Source organism: Monodelphis domestica, chromosome 2 (assembly GCF_027887165.1).
Source record: "Monodelphis domestica isolate mMonDom1 chromosome 2, mMonDom1.pri, whole genome shotgun sequence".
NCBI classification, from domain to species: domain Eukaryota; kingdom Metazoa; phylum Chordata; class Mammalia; order Didelphimorphia; family Didelphidae; genus Monodelphis; species Monodelphis domestica.
The window spans coordinates 227,437,739-227,456,149 of NC_077228.1; the positions used below are offsets into that span (position 1 = coordinate 227,437,739).

At 34.2% G+C, this 18,411-nt stretch overlaps 1 protein-coding gene across 6 annotated transcripts in view; it reads right to left on the reverse strand.

Moving 5' to 3' along the window:
- The window catches only part of HELZ (helicase with zinc finger), a 266,896-nt gene that overhangs the window by 142,266 nt on the left and 106,219 nt on the right, over positions 1-18,411 (reverse strand). For all 6 annotated transcript variants that reach the window (XM_007482771.3, XM_007482772.3, XM_001379116.4 and 3 more), the window contains 3 exons: positions 11,797-11,995; positions 11,053-11,160; positions 9,840-10,137 (listed from right to left, as the gene is read on the reverse strand). In XM_007482771.3, coding sequence (XP_007482833.1) covers positions 9,840-10,137; positions 11,053-11,160; positions 11,797-11,995 — 605 coding nt within the window. The remainder of the gene's footprint in view (positions 1-9,839; positions 10,138-11,052; positions 11,161-11,796; positions 11,996-18,411) is intronic.

Sequence of the window (18,411 nt, forward strand, 5' to 3'; positions counted from 1 at the left end):
TATTCCCACTAGTCATTTTTCTACTGATTTTTGAGCTGCTGGTAATTTTAATTCCCCTGAGTTCACTATGTTCCACGGGATCTTAGAATGATTCACAACATGATGTTTTCTATCACTTCCAGTATTGTGTGCTTTAAAAAACTTTTGCAAGATTGGCTAACATAACAGCAAAGGAAAGTAATGAATGCTGGAGGGGATGTGGCAAAGTAGGGACATTAATTCATTGCTGGTGGAGTTGTGAACTGATCCAACCATTCTGGAGGGCAATTTGGAACTATGCCCAAAGGGCGACAAAAGAATATCTACCCTTTGACCCAGCCATAGCACTGCTGGGTCTGTACCCCAAAGAGATAATGGACACAAAGACTTGTACAAAAATATTCATAGCTGCGCTCTTTGTGGTGGCCCAAAACTGGAAAACGAGGGGATGCCCATCAATTGGGGAATGGCTGAACAAACTGTGGTATATGTTGGTGATGGAATACTATTGTGCTCAAAGGAATAATAAAGTGGAGAAGTTCCATGGAGACTGGAACAACCTCCAGGAAGTGATGCAGAGCGAGAGGAGCAGAACCAGGAGAACATTGTACACAGAGACTAATACACTGTGGTATAATCGAACGTAATGGACTTCTCCATTAGTGGCGGTGTAATGTCCCTGAACAACTTTCAGGGATCCAGGAGAAAAAAAAACACCATTCATAAGCAAAGGATAAACTATGGGAGTGGAAACACCGAGAAAAAGCAACTGCCTGAATACAGAGGTTGAGGGGACATGACAGAGGATAGACTTTAAATGAACACTCTAATGCAAATACTATCAACAAAGCAATGGGTTCAAATCAAGAAAACATCTAATGCCCAGTGGACTTACGCGTCGGCTATGGGGGGTGGGGGGGAGGAAAAGAAAATGATCTATGTCTTTAACGAATAATGCTTGGAAATGATCAAATAAAATATATTTAAAAAAAAAAAAAAACTTTTGCAGGAGCAAATATCTTTAGATTTTTGAGAGCAAGAACCCAAATCTCTTTATACTCAACTTGGGACCCAATTCATTATCCATTTGCAATACCTATTTAAGATAATTTGCACTGATAAAATAACTTAATGAACTGTTCTACAGAATTAAAGATAATAACAAGTTATTATATACATTAAGATTTATGAAGCACTTTATATTATCTTCACAACAACCCTAGGAGGTAGGTGTTTTGATATTCCCATTTTACAGCTGAGAAATCTGTAAAATATGTATAGACGAGGCAAAGTCTAATTGACCTGCCTTGGGGAGAGAGCTAGTAAATATCTATAGCTATATTTGAACTCAAATCTTCCCAACTGTCATTCATGACAATCTTTATCCATTATGCTTTTTTAACATGGGTTATTAGAACAATCTTATTTAGATTAATTGTAGGATTTCATTAAAGAAGTTTTGTGTGTTATGGGGCTCAGTGTAATTTATACATAATCGTCTATGAATATGTCAATTGGAAAATACTATATTAACATCAAATTCCTATTTTAACTATAACGATGACTATGCTAGATAAATACATATCTCTGTCAATTAAACATTAATGGATTCTCTGTGTAGCTGGCTCTGTCATCATCTTGTATCATTTTAATGTGAGATATGGTATTAAGAGAAAACTTCCAAGGATGCTTATTGTTCTATTGTCATGTTTTGTTTTGTTTTGAATTGACAAATAGGCAAACCAGGATCTAAAATTCTTGATCATTTGTGGCCTAAAAGAAATGGCTTAATCTAAAAATAACAATAATCTATAAAAGCCTGATTATACTCTTCTCATGCATTCATCAAGGATTCTTATATTTTATAGAGATAAGAAGAAAGTCATGAGCTGGTAGTTTCTGATGTCTCCTCAACTGTTTGTTTTAAAATTGCACTGTCTGTGACCTTATCGATTTTTTTGGAATCACTGGCAGAACTATGATTCTTTACATCTTCATGTCCCTCCAAACGAGGGGAGGGAAGAGGTAGGGGGAGAGGGGGGTAAGGGGGAAGAGGGGGGAGAGGGGGGAGAGGGAGAGAGAGAGACAGAGAGAGAAAGAGAGAGAATGAGAGAGAGAGAGAGAGAGAGAATGAGAGAATGAGAGAGAGAGAGAGAGAGAGAGAGAGAGAGAGAGAGAGAGAGAGAGAGAGAGAGAGAGAGAGAGAGAGAGTGTGCATGGAAACTCATGAAATTTATGAAACTATATAACAGTCCATCCCTTTCTATTTCCTTCAGGATACTGGAAGAGCAAGCAGAAATAGGCCAGAGTGAACAAAGTTACACAGCTTTTTGTTCACTACAAACTATAGGCTAACTTAGGATCAATGAGTCAATACACTATTGGGAGAACTGAATCATACTCACACTAAGACCCTAAAACAAAAAGAAATTGTAGATAAAAATAAAGGATAGCCACTAAAATGTCCATACAATACATTAGAGAGACAGTAAAATGGAGAAAAAAAGGCACATCAAATTCTACCTCTGATTCTTCCTACTTGTATGACTTTGGGCCTCAGTTTCTTCATCTGTAAAATGTGGGAATTGGACATACTAACATCTAAGATTGCTTCCAGGTCCAAGTCTATGATCCTATTACTATGTAGACCAACCATTAAGCATGCATCTCGTAGAAACAAGGGTAGACATGGTAAAAGATTTCAGAAAAATAATATAAAAACAGAACACTAAAACTCGTTGAGGAAAATGGGACTCATAAGATCCTAGATTCAAAGCTTAAAAGGATCTGAAAAGTTATTTAATTCAACTTGCACCACCACCACCACCACCACCACCACCACCACCACCACCACCACCACCACCACCACCACCACCCCTACTCTGTTTTATAGATGAAGAAATTCAGACTGAGAGAAGTTAAATTGCTTCCCCAGGGCTATAATGAGAAAGCTATGTCTTTCTGATTCTAAGTCCTACTTCTAAGTTCTAATGCTCCAGCTATCTAAAATTCATAGCACAGAACTTCAACTAGCCTTTAAGTCTGACCACAGGAGCAAGTGTAATATAGCAAGACTAAACTGGGGGGGGGGGGGGGGGGGGGTGCTCAGTGGATTGTGAGCCAGGCCTAGAGATGAGGTCCTGGGTTCAAATCGGACCTCAAATACTTTCTAGCTATGTGACCCTGGACAAGTCACTTAACCCCCATTGCATAGCCCTTACCACTGCCTTGGACCAATATATAGCATTGATTCTAAGGCAAAAAGGTAATGGGGTTTTTTGTTTTTTTTTTAAAGAATAAATCAGGATTTAAGTTTTGGTGGGGTTTGTGTGCTTTTTACTCACATGCAAGCTTTTTTATTATATTCTAAATCTCAGATGATAAAATATAATGTTTTATGAAGCTTATGTATTTTCTATGCTCTCAAAAACAAATTTTATCTCAATTACATAGGAATTTTCTTGCATTTTACATTACAGGTTAGGAAATATTTCCAAAATCATCTCCTACATTTATCACTGACTATCTGATAAATAATTCTAGGTCAGTTATCTAGTAAAATACAGGAAAAACCACATCCTAATTAGCAGTTAAAATTACTACATTTTATCTAAGCTTGCACTGTGTACTATGCTATACAAAAATAGTTGATTACTTGGCACCAAAGTGGCAGAAATATGAGTTTAAATTTCTTTTATTTGAATATAATACACTAGTTATGTTTGTTCAAAACATCATGTTGGAGAAATGAAAAGAGTTTATATTATATTTAGATATATAGGCCCTCCCCAAGTTACCCAAAGTTAACTGGATAACTTTTTAGGTACACACAGGTCACTATTTCCTCCACAAAAAAAAGCAAGCTGTCATGAGCCAACCAGTGATTACTAGTCAGCATCAGGGATCTTCAAACCCAATCTGCACTATCAAAATCTATCTTTCTCTAAAATTGAAGGATATAAATATTGTGGTTGTCACCTCATTTATGTCTTTCACGACTTTCATTTCAATACATGAACAAATCTATGATTTTATCAAAGAAAACATTCTTTCCAACAGCTTAGATGTCAATACTTTTACATTTCAATCTTTATTCATCTTAATTCAACAAGAATCTATTAGTTGCCCTCTGTCAAGGAAGTACTTTTCTAAGCGCTCAGGTTACAAAACCAAAAAACAGAAGTCTATCTCTGTAAAAAATAGACTCGAATACAGGACTACAATCCCCACAAGCCTTTGCTCCACTTCCCCAGAATGCCTTGTAATCTCACCTGGGCCGAGATTGAGAAGGTATTTAAGCTGATTCAAAGGCTTTTGAGGAGCTCTCTTGGCTCTTTTTGGATTTCCGTTTTGGAGCAGGCGCTCTCTTGCGTGATGTGAGGTTATTTTGTCTAGGCCTCTGGCCTAGGCACATGTTTCTTACTTGTATATTCTTTTATCTTTAACCTTTAATAAACCTCTAAAAAATATAATACTTCTTGCAGAGAAACTAATTTCTACCTGCCTCAGTCTCCCCATCTCCCCTAAATTTTAATCTTTACAGTTGGCGACCTAATGAGGAAAAAAGCTTTCAATCTTCTGATTTCTTTTCTGATCTTAAATTCAGTTTTAATAGCTAGTACCTAGAATTTTTTTTTTTGAGCCACATCTCTCTGGTCAAGGTGAATTTTTTTACCCTCGCAAGGCTGCTGCTTGATCCAGACTTGTTGTGTTTGCCGCCCACCCCACCCGGCTCAGCCACTTTTGCCTGCAGGTGTTCACCCCCCCCCACCTGATTCAACCAAGATTGCAATCACCTGGTTCCCGATCTCCTGGCCCTCTGGCCCTGCCTGCCTGATTCTGCACCCCAGACCCACGAGCACAACCCCAGTTGGCTCATCACCCAGATCCTTGGAGCAGATCGCTCAGGACTCATTGCGACCAGCTGGTAACAGTATTGGTGGAGAGGAGAGATGAGAGGGAAAGGAGACCGGGCAATTTTCCATTAGGCTAAGCCTCCACGTGGATGGGGGTATTGGCCACAGGGGTATCATATTAGGGGAAAGAGAGAAAAGGGAGAGGAGAAGAAACAGATTTTTCAAACAGAAACTTAAAAAGCAATGGGCTGTTTAAAAGGATTTTTGACTGTTCTGGTAATTTCATTGATTTTACCTGCCTGTCAGGGAGCAGACTTAGCCCAAAGATTCAACTTTAACTTTGGGGAGGAAAATGGGTGGCTCAGCGACCTGATAGCCATACATAAAGACATTTGGTCCTGGGTTAAAATCTGGCCTCAGATACTTCCCAGCTGTGGGGCCCTGAACGGGTCCCTTGAAACCCATTGCCTAGCCCTTACTACTACTCTGCCTTCGGACAATAGACATTTAAATGGATAAGAACCCAAGGAACTTTGAAGAGACTAAAGGCTATATTCTAAGGCATTTCAGACTCCAATGGTTTATAAAAATCTCTGTATTCTATTGCATTTTTTGTTTAAGGTTTAACTTTGTGATTTTAAGTTCATATATTACTGGATTCAATATTATTCTGCTTGAACTGAAGGTTGATTGAATTTATTTTGAATGTACTGAGTTTTGAAATTCTGTTGTTTTTCCCCTATAACTATTGAACAAATATTATTGTGAATAAGCCCATATATGAAAAAACAGCTTTTTTCTATTTTGCTGAGGATAGATGGACTTCAGAACTGGTTATAATTGTATTAACAACCTTTGGAATTTTAATGTGCTAAATACCTCAAATGATTTGATTTTAAGGGTTTTTTAAATATGATTTTTGGAATTTTTTTTTAACAATCTGGTTATTTTTGCCGTCCCCTACCACGAGTTAAGGCCAATAGTAGCTGAAGTGAAATACATTTTATAAACCCCCAACCTTCCCACATGTGAATGGAAGTTGGGCAGTTTATCTCAGGGCATTTGTATCCCTATAAGCCTCCAAGAAAAAGGAGCACCCCTTTATTTATGCTCTTCAGCTCACTGTTTTACTTCTACCAGAATGATATATAGATTTCTTGATTATGTTCTAAACCCAAGATGAGTTTTACTTTGTTTTAAAAAATATGTTTATTACCAAGGTTGAAGGATTGCTATGTTTGTAAATATTGTGACAAATGTCCATCAATTCATAGGTTTTTAAAATGTCATACAGAAACTTATGTGAAATATGAAAGTGTGTTTGTTTTCTATTGTAATTAATTGGGCTATTGAGAATTTTGGGGATTTTGATATCTACATAGTTGTACTACTGTATTTTTAAAGATGAAAAAATTGTTAACCTTGTTCAATTCATTTGCCTTCTACTCACAGTGATCATGGCCAGATACAAAGAGGAAATGGATCTCATTTTTTGGTGAGAAAGCCTTGTATTTTATATTTTCTTAACTGACACAGAGTGTCAATGATTATAAGCTATATTTTTGAATTTTTTAAAGCTCTTTTATTATATTTTTCTTGCATGTGCAATATACTTTTTCAGTTTTTTATTATTTTTTCTCTCCTTTTTATATTTGAAGCACATCACCAACATTAAGATTTTCTTTAACCTTTTGATTTTTCAGTACTACAATTGTAAGATACATTTGTCAGAGCATGCCCAAAAAGCTTGTGACTATAAAAATGATGCCACTAATTATTTAAATAAATTATGGGACTTTTGCTTAATGATTCTGTCTGATTCCAGGAGAAAATATACACACAAGAGCCATTGCACAGAGCCAAAGAAAAGCCAATCCAGGATGGATTGATGCACTTCTAGGCCAATACAAAGGTCTTGAACCTGTGTGCAGACTCGAGGTTACTGTGTTTAACATGTGTTAAAGACATAGGCTTATAACTTCTGGCATAAGTAGTATGCCAGAAGTTGGCATACTACTTAACATTTGTAGCCAAATGTATAATTCAAAAGTGAGTATTTTGGTGTCAAGCCTCTTTGAACTTAATTAGGATGTTGACCACAGCCCCCTGAAAGGTCTGTTACTGTCACTTCAGGCACTGTCTCAATCTCATATCTTTAATCTCCTACTCATTTTTCTAACTCTTTCCTACTTGTCTCAGGAAAATCTTTTTCCTTCCTGTTTCATACCTCTTTCTGTTGTCCAAGAACCAACTAAACTAAGGAGGGAGTTTATTACCTAGTAGATGATGGTTTTTTCTTGCTACAGTAATTTATGAGTACCAACCAAAATTTAAAAGACCTACAATATGTATCAGTGGTAATTATGATGATAATGATAATAGTAACAACAACCTGAATTTATTATAGTGCTTTATAATATATAAAGGTCTTCAGGGAAGGAATATCTACACTGTCAGTCAGTGAACATTTATTAAACACCTACACTATGCAAAGCACTAAGCTGAGGGTTAGTTCAAAGAATGGCAAATGTCAGTCTTTGCTTTCAAGGAAATTCAAAGTATAACAGAGAAGACAGCATTCACACAACCATGTACAAATATGTTATGTATAAAATAAACTGGAGAGAATCAACAGAAGAAAATCACTAAAAAAGTAAAAAAAAAGTTTCCTGTAGATGAGGTTTTAGCTGGAACTTGAAGAAAGCAAGGAAAACCAAAAGATGGGGAAAAGAAGGAGAGAATTCTAGGTATGAGGGACAACCAGTAAAAACAAGAGTTAGGAAATAATTGTCTCATGCAAATAACTGCAATGATGTCAGTGTCAAATATGTAAAAAGACTAGAAACATAGGAATGGGTCAGGTTGAAAAGGACTTGAAAAGAGAGTATTTTATAGTTGATTCTAAAGGTGATGGGAGAGGGAGAGATAGAGAGAAGAAAGGGAGAGACAGACAAAGGGAGAGAGACAGAAACAGAGAGAAAGAGTGTGTTAGATTGGCACATTAAAATCAGTTTGGCAGCTGAGAGGTGGATGGACTGAAGTGGGAAGAAATTTATACATCAGGGAGTAAAACCAGAAGGCTACTACAATAAACCAGGCATAAGGTAATGAGTGCCTTGAACGAGGTCAGTGGTAATGTAATTAGAGAAAAGGAGTCATATACAAGAAATGTTACAAGGGCAAATTGTAATGGATTTGGAACATATTGAATTTACAATAAATAAAGGTGAAGAGTTGAAGATCATGCCTTTGTAAACCTTTGTGTCTGGGAGTATGACGGTACCCTTTGACAATAATAAGGGAGACAGGAAAGGTTTTAGGGAAAAATTAATGAATTTAGGTGGCTTGATGGAAAGAGATCCAGGCCTGAAGATGGAAGTTCTTAGGTTCAAATCTGGTCTCAGACACTTCCTAGCTGGGTAAGCCAGGGCAAGTAACTCAACCCCAAATGCCTAGCCCTTACTGCTCTTCTGCCTTGGAACCAATTCTCATATTGATTCCAAGACAGAAGGTAAGGGTAAAAAAAAACAAAAACTAATGAGTACAGTTTGGGCATATTGAGTTTACATCTACAAGATAGACAGGTGAAATATCCAAGAGGTAACTGGAAAATTGAAATTGATGATCAATAGAGAGATCACGGCTCGTTAAGAATTTCAATGTAAATATATAATATTTACAATATTTATATGTCAAACAGGGTTTTAAAGGTTAGCCAAGGAAATGACCATCTCTATCATCTATATCCTGGTTTCTTTAAGAAACTGTTTTCAAATGATCAACTCCAAAACATTTGGAACATAAACCATTTCTAAATCTGGTATTTTCTTTATAGATGTGTCTATGGTATAAATTGTGCTTTCTGGTCCTTGGTAGTTGAGCTTCAAACTGTGAAACAAACTATTAAGTACATATGAGTATACTATAAATTAAAACATCTAAGCTAGCTGGGGATATGATAATTCTACAAAGTAATCTGTCCTTTATTTTCAAGGACTAATTCTTTTCCTAGAGCAAAGAACTGATCTTGTTTACATAAAAGACCCTTGTAGTTTTATGGCTTTAGAGATCCTAGCAAGATATTAGGATTCTTTCAATATAAATTCACCTAAATCAAGAATGTTAAAAATTTGTTATCACTAATAACCAAAACTGTACAAACTGTTTATTTTATCTCAATTCAAATGCCTTGAGTCACTCTTGTTCCTGGATTATCTCTCTTTTTACCTTCAAAATAATTCACAATTAACTGGACAAAGACTTTTAGATTTTTAAAATTTTTATTCAAATCTGTTTCTAATGCCAGATGTTCCAGTACTTTCATTAAGCACTGCTATTGGTCATTCTATGTAGTACCTTGTGTTTCTATGCCCTAACCCAACTTTTAAAACCTCCTCAAAAATGTATTTTGTTAAACATTCCAAATTTAATTTAAATACTCATTAGCATACACAAATATAAAAATAAACTTGTTTTTTATTTATTCAATTCCCACACAAAATCTTTGCTTATTTAGATTGTCTCTGTACTGAGAACATCACACAGCATTTTTCACTATTTTATCTAAATCAGCAAAAAGTGTTAATATGAATAGTCATCTAGGACATGAAATTCTCCTGTTATAATAAACATGCGGATTACTACTTTATTGACCACTACAAGTAGTAATATGTGAAAATAATTGTTGTAATAATTCTTATATCTAAAAGATAATGGAAAAAGTTAGTAAATAATATATATATAATCCTCTATTCATAGAAATCTTAGAATTCTCAAAGAAAGACAGGCATAATAACAGATCCTTGCATCATAAGAACGGAGTACAAAATGGACATTATTAATTCCACAATACTAAACCTACAAATTATGTAAGAAATATTTTAATTAATTTGGAATCCCTAATCTCTACTATCACCTACTCATAGACCATTTGGAGACTAACATATTTCTTTTAATAGAACTACTAAAGGTACACTACCAGAGGAAAAAAATTCCAAATATTACCTTCTGTAGAAGCAGCATCAATCATTACTCTTTGCATGAGCACTGGTTCTAATCCAAAGTCGAAAACTATGGTTTGGCGAAAAGTTCCAAATATTTCGGTGTTAAATGCTACCCCGACTTTATAAACATAATGATCTAATCCATTTTGGGCCATCTTTCCTCCTATCCATTCTTGACAATTTTCTGGTACTTCTTGTGATACCTGGGTAGTACTATCTCCAGCAGATACTCCAATGATACTAAAATGAGGACGATGAGCATCATAAAGCAATGCTACTCGATACAACATTCTTGCAGGCTACAAGAAAGTTAACAAACATTAGTATTTAAGTTATTTCCACAGAAAACTTTAATTTTCCCATATGTCTCAGAATATAAGATAAAAATCTACATTTTACTGATGAGCTATTAAAACAAAAATCAGAATCCTAAAAGCAACTATTAAAAAGTTATCTATTTGTGGCATATGGTTTAACCTTTCAATACTATCCCTGCTTTTCCTCTTGTCACCTGTTTTTCAAGTACTCCACCTGTTTCCCTATCCTCTTCCCAATAGCAGTGTCTGCAATACATCAGAAGTGACATTTCTGAACAGTGAAGGAGGTGTTCACAGCCAGGTACACAAAACACCCAGGTATGATAAAGAGACAGTGTAGTAAGAGAATATGATTCACAAAGTAATAACACATTTCAATATGCATGTTCAAACAAAGTGTTGATTTTCCTTAATTTTAACCCTAAACATAACCATTTAAAAAGGCAAACACTGCAGCAAAATATCCCCCATATGTCACATTATCAATATAATATATCCTACTGACACCATGACATAGTTTCACCAACTACAAAAACAGATGAAATTCTTTTCATGGCCACAATTTCAATTTCCAGTGGAATAAATCTAAGAAATGGTACCTTAAATAACATATTTAAAGAACTGCCCAACAAAAGATAGAGAAGAAGGGAGGGAAGGAAAGAGAGAGGGAAGGAGGGAGAGAGGGAAGAAGGGAAAAAAGGAGGTAGGGAGGATATTTCCTCAAATCCTAACAAAAAAACTTAAAAAATTTTAGTGACCAAAATACAATACATATTGGTTTTTTGAAAAGCTAATATGAATACATAATATATTCATGATCTTTAAACAAAAACCTAAATGCCCAATATACTTCTTTAACAATGTTAATTTGTTTTAAATCAATACCAGAAACCATACCTTACAAGTGAGAGCAAATGTCCATGTTTGATGTGACTTTTTGGTGTTAACAGTAAGAGAGAGTTCCGGATTATGTTCCACCCAGACACCTTCTACACATTCACTAAGCTGGAATTTAAAAGAAAGTAACTGTAACATATCTACTATCAAAAATAATCAGGTCTAGTGAATCTGTTTCAACATTCAAACTGTTTCATCTGTGAAAACTGCTTACAAAAGAAACTTCTTTTATAGGAATGGAATCTAATAAACAAAGTACATGAAAAATTAACAAAAGAAAAATTGGCAATTATATATGCCCTAAAAAAAGAATATATGAAAAATGTTTTAATTACTGTCAACCCTCAAATGCCTAAACTAAGGCTATAGCATGAACAACTGACATCTGTTTTATTTTAGATTTATTTGGGGTATAAAAATATTTTGCTGTTAACAATATAAACTGTTTTCAAGTTTATGTTTCATATGTGTTAATCTCATATGATCCACAAATAGCTTCATGAGATAATGAATATAACCATTATTATCTTCATTTCACAGAGAAGAAAACTGACAGTGACATTATTTATGCCCAAAGTGCCTAGTATATGTTAAAGACAGGATTTGAACTCAGGTTTTCTGATTTCAAAAACAGTGCTCTTTGCACTTCGCCAGGACACTTTGCTCAGAAGTCAATTTACATTTTTATCCAAAAAATGAGACAAACACCCAACAAATGAAAAATATGAATTTTTTTTCCCTCACCACTTTCTCAGGAGATAGTGAATTCATCCATTTCTCTATCAAGGTTTCCATGTAACTTCCAGAAAATTGTTTGCTTTCCTTCTGCTGTTTCAATTTTATCAGTCTTGATGCATATCTTTTCTGCCATTCGGTTAGCTCTTCCCGGGAATGGGCTGATGTACACTGGGCACCATACCTACATATTCCTTGCTCTAAAAATCTAAGAAAAAAGAAAAGATAATTATATCATGTCCTTAATCTTTCTAAACACACACCAAAGTTCATTATGTGCTCTCTGTCTATTTACCACCTAGAACAACTTGTGTTTTCCAGTAGATTAACTTGCAGTGAGTTGGTTAAAAAAGAATACCCTCAGCAGCAAACGTTACTACAGTTCCAAATAAAAGCCTGCCTCCCACACTTCTACCTTTAATGATCTCATTCTGTATTTTTTGGCAAAAAGGAAGGAATAAAGCAGTAACAGGTAGGGCCTAAATCATAACAAACTGAGGATCTCTCAAAAATTCCACCTACACATCAATTTTTTCATTATTTTTACATCAATTTTTTCATTATTTTTAATGTTCCTTTTTGAGAGTAACTGGAAGTAGGAAGATTAGACAGTCCATTAGGATTTATGAACATAGACTTTCTAATAAAGTCCCTTCAATGCTTTACTTTGTACAAAATTAGTTTCTTTAATAAAAACATGCACATTATTCCATTCTAATATTCCAATGCATTTGTCTAGGATTGTTTGTGGACCATACAATTTTATAGCTATTTGTGACCTGATCTTGAGGTTTTCTCCTAAGGAAAAGTCTCATTGACTCAAATTAATTTCTTAAAAAATGTTCTGGGATTTAAATCTACAATGTTAGCAATTGAGTGGAGCTAATGAATTCACTTCCTCTTCATGTCTCGTTAGATATTAGATGAATCTAGCAACATTACTTTGCAATAGAAACATCTGTAAAATTAAAAAGAAAAATGTTAATAAAAATAAAATGTAGGTTCAAACAAAAAAAAAATTCCACCTACAAACATTCATCCTATATGGCACATTACTATTATCTGTTAGACAAGTTTTTTTTTTAAGTTATTGAAGCAACACTGACATCAAGTGGTTCGACTATTCAAATACATGTATATACTACTCAAAATAAAATCTAATAGAAATTACCTTGAAATTAAAAACATTTCCTTATGATAAATAAGTTGTTAAATTATGCATTTAATGCTTCTCATTTTCATATAAATGAAAAATTTCAATATAAATGAGATTTTGACTAAATAATATGCTATGAACTAAATATTTTCACTACAAGTACCAACTTTGCCTGTTACCATTAACCAATACTTTATTTCAAAGTATTGCCATGATTTCTAAGGGAATTAAAAATAAATATGATTTAAAAATCATTTTACAAGGTCAAATATGATGTTCTCTAAACTGGTTTTCATCTCAGTTTTCTTTTTAAAAAATATATAAAAATTAATGATTTCTCATTGATAGTGATATGGAAAAGCCATTCAAAATTAAAAAAAAAAAAAGAATATGAAAAACCTCCCAAAAGACCTGGATAGCAAGAGGAAGGAATAGGCCAGTTTTGCAAACCAAATAAAAAAATAATAAATGACAGTGCTCTTGTGAGAAAAAATTCTTAATGCATAATTGTGGTATCAAAAAAAGTCATTTCACAAACAATTAAATAAAGGGTGGAAAATTAAAACATGGATGATACAACAAATTACAATATCTCATTATATTTAGAAAGGTAATTATCTGAAATTTAAGTTCATGATACACTGACTACTTGCCCTTATAATTTATTCATGTTAAAATTAATATATTTAGGATAAGCAGGAAAGAAAGAAAAAAAGATTTGAATCAAATATCTCTCATAAGGGTTTGGTATCCAAGAGACATAGATAACAGAAATCTATAAAAGACAAAGAGTGATTCCTCCAACAGCTAAGTAATGAAAAGATAATAATTCTCAAAAAAAAGTTTTTACTATTAATATAACTAGAAATAACCATATAAAAGAATGCTCCAAATCACTAATGATATGAGAAATTTGAATCAAAATAACCATAAAATAACCTCACAGCCAGTACATTCACAAAAATGACCAAAAATTAGAAATAGCTCATTTTTACAGGCAATGTAGGAAGATAGAGATACTGTAACACATTGTTTGTAGAGTTATGAATTAGCATAACTATTATCAAAAACAATTTGGGAGAAAGCAAATAAAGTAGCTAAAATGTCCATATCATTTGCTCCAGAACTGTTAAAGATAAACATACACACCAAGAAAATCAGTAACAAAAAGAAAGGTTAAAACACCCAAAAGAAAGGCTTATACAGGAAAATAATTATAGCAACATTTTTTTGTGATAGCAAAGAATTGGAAATAGTTCCCCCTCCTGATCAGAGAGCAGCTAAAATTGTGGCATATAAATTTAATGGAATATTACTTCTTGCTAAGAAACTAGAAACATGATGAATACAGAGAACTGAACGATTTACATGAATTGTGAATTAAGCAGAGCCAGGAAAACAATATATACAATTACATCAACATATGTTTTGGGGAAAGAAACCACCACCACCACAAAAAAGGCGAATGCTAGAAAACAAGATTAGCCACAAAGAAAATATAGATTCTTGGAGTCACAGTTGAGATTTGCATGCCAGATGAATATCAAAAGTGAATAAGTACAAAAACTTTTAAATTTAAGGTAATCAAAATTATTTATTTTACATTTTGTAATTTTTTCTAACTGTTGTTTGGTCTTGAAATCTTTCCTTTCCCAAAGATCTGACAGGTAAATTAGTCTGTGTTCACCTAATTTATGTATAGTTTCCTTCTTTATATTCAAGTCATTCACCCATTCTGAACTTATCTTGGTGTAGAGTGTGAGACCGTGATCTAACCCTAATCTCTCCCACACGGTTTTCCAATTTTCCCAGCAGTTTTTGTCAAACAGTGGATTTTTGATTCAAAAGCTGGCATCTTTGGGTTTTTCATACACTGTCTTACTGAGGTCATTTACCCCAAGTCTATTCCACTGATCCTCCCTTTTGTCTCTTAACCAGTACCATATTATTTTGATGACAACTGCTTTATAGTACAGTTTAAGATCTGGTACTACGAGGCCCCCCTCCTTCGCACTAAGTGAACATAGAATAGTATACCTATCAGATCTATGGGAAAGGAAAGAATTTAAGATCAAGCAAGAGACAGAGAATATCACAAAATGTAAAATAAATAATTTTTACTACATTAAATTAAAAAGTTTCTGTACAAATAAAACCACTAGAAGGGAAGTAACAAATTGGTAAAAAAGCTTTCTAACAAAAGCCTCTGACAAAGGTCTAAATATATAAAAATCAAGCCATTACTCAATTGGTAAATGGACAAGGGACATGAATAGGCAATCTTCAGATAAAGAAATCAAAACTATCAATAAGCACATGAAAAAGTGTTCTAAATCTCTTATAATTAGAGAAATGCAAATCAAAACAACTCTGAGGTACCACTTCACACCTAGCAGATTGGTTAACATGACAGCAAAGGAAAGTAATGAATGCTGGAGGGGGTGTGGCAAAGTTGGGACACTAAAGCATTGCTGGTGGAGTTGTGAATTGATCCAACCATTCTGGTGGGCAATTTGGAACTCTAAAAGATCACCTGCCCTCTGATCCAGGTGTACTACTACTAGGTTTGTACCCCAAAGAGATAATAAGGGGAAAGACTTACGCAAGAATATTCATAGTCACACTCTTTGTGATGACAAAAAATTGGAAAATGAGGGGATGCCCTCTGATTGGGGAATGGCTGAACAAATTGTGGTGTCTGTTGGTGATGGAATGCTATTGTGCTAAAAGGAATAATGAACTGGAGGAATTCCATGTGAACTGGAAAGACCTCCATGAATTGATGCAGAGTGAAAGGAGCAGAACCAGGAGAACCTTATACAGAGACTGATACACTGTAGCACAACTGAATGTAGTGGCCTTCTCTACCAGCAGCAATGTAATGATCCAGGACAATTCTAAGGGACTTATGAGAAAGAATACTATCCACATTCAGAGAAAGAAATGTGGCAGTAGAAACACAGAAGAAAAACAACTTGCTTGATCACATGGTTTGATGGGGATATGATTGAGAATGTAGACTCTAAATGATCACCCTAGTGCAAATATCAATAATATGGAAATAGATCTTGATCAATGACAGATGTAAAACCCAGTGGAATTGTACATTGGCTAAGGGAAGGGAGTGGGAGGAGGAGAGAAAAAGAACATGAATCGTGTAACCATAGGAAATTTTTCTTAATTAATCAATTAAATAAAATTTTTTAAAAAATGAATGAGTAGCCCTGAAAAGGGCACAAGGAAGCCTTCTCACCTAAGGTGCTAGTTCTCATTGAATATCCATAAACCCCAAGAGAGTATAGTACTACATGAATAATGTATAAAGTACTTTATTGTTACTGTAATTTAATGTTGGTAATGTCTTACCTGTGTTTGATTTATAAATTATGAGGATTTATTTTTAACATGTATTGAATTATTTCTACATTTGGATTTAGAATTCGAAGTTCAAATAAATCCTTTCAGTCGCTATACCCATTCCATTACGCATCACACAAAGAACTTCTACCATTGAGGAATAGATATAAAAGGAAGATTACGGAAAAGATTGTGAGGTCTGTAAAATAAAATCAGCTTATTGTAGATGTACCCACACATAGCCCAAACAAGTTATTCAACCTCCCATTGGGAATCACTGCAGGAGTCAACTCTGACTGAGAAAAAGGGGATTTATCTCCTAGATAGTTGGAGAGCATTATCTGTACATGACTACTGTCATCTCCTGGAACATGAGAAGGACCTGAAAATTTTGACAGATCGCCTCCTCACTGATTATTCACCAATTAGAGATGTCTTAGAATGTCTTGGAGCTGAAAAATGCTAACTACCACAAGTGTCTATTTACAGGCCTGTGTGAGGGGACTTGAGGATCTGTGACCACCAGAAGAAATCACTGACCAATTCATTTGTTGGTTAATGCTATCCTAATCAATAGACCATTTTTTTTTTACCCAGGAGTCAATTTCTCAGAATATTAAACTATTACAACTAAACTTTTAAAATATATACACACATAAGAAAATCAAGTTATATATGGAGTCAGCAGGTATTCAATTATATCTCTTGTTTCAGCAATCCACAGTAGGTATCTCCTGCAAATACAGGAGCCCTTCTGTATAACAAAACAGCTTCTTCTGTAGTTTTTTGCATAAATGGGTAGGGGGGAAGGGAGAAGAATAGAAAGATAGCTATGGATTTGAAACATTGCATATAATCACTGATCTTTTCAATATATATAGGTCATATTTGCTTTCATTTTCTTCACCTTTCTTGATTTATTCTTTGTTAGAAGGGATGACTCTTGGGAAGGGTTAGGGTGAGGAATACAGGAGTAAATCTAGGTAGTGTGAAAACTAAAAGTATAAATAAAAATCTATTCTAAAAAGAATTTATTCATGTTACTTATGTACTTACTAGTTATGTTCCCTGTTTATTAACTTAGTATACAACAGCAGACATTGAGAAAAATTAATATAACATATACTTCTCTTCTTTTAGTACAAAAGTAGAAGACAATTAGAATAGACTATTGTATATATTGTCCAACTTGATCAATATGCTTCATTGGTTTTGCTGAATTTTGTTTTTCTTATTTTTTTTTCAAAGTTTGTTGTAAGTTATACCTTGCTGGGTAAGGGAAGGGTGTATGCATGTGTATATACACACTGAAATAAATGTGATGTAAAATCAAAAGGTATCTATATAAAAGATAACATTTTTAAAAACAAGAGTAATGGGGGTAGCTGGGTGGCTCCGTGGATTGAGAGCCAGCCCCAGAGACACAGACACTTCCTAGCTGAGTGACCCTGGCAAGTCACAACCCCCATTGCATAGTCCTCATCATTCTTCTACCTTAAAACCAATACCCAGTAATGATTCTAAGACAGAAGGTAAGGGTTTTTAAAAAAAGGAGTAGTTAAAAAGGAGAGAGCATAGTATGCAAATAAGTCATTTATTTTCTTTTAACTATTTTACTTTCAATAATTTTCCTTAAACAATCAAGAACTTTCATTTTCTATACTGTTTTATCTTGGCAAAATAGCTACTATTTCTTTTTTATTTTCACCACTGTGTACTACCTATATTATGTTTCCCAAGAAAAGTTTCAAGTAGTGATAAGTAGTCTCATTTTTACAATAGAAATGAAATGAGAAATATACCATACTGGATTAAGGATTGGATTTCAATTGAGGAATACCCAAGATAAAATCCTGCTTCTGACAGACATATATATGGGTAATGTCCTCAGAACCTGGAGCATAAATTACATAAATTACCAAAAATTATAGAAAAGCTGACCATGAGCATCAGGGCAGAGTGCTTCTATAATGGAAAGATTTTGTACCAATGAAATCATAAATTCAAACCAAAAAAAAAAAATCTGAAATCATGACTTTTTAAAATTACAGAATTTAGAGCTACAAAAGGTTCTTTCATTTAATTCTTCACATATCCAAATAAAGGTGAAA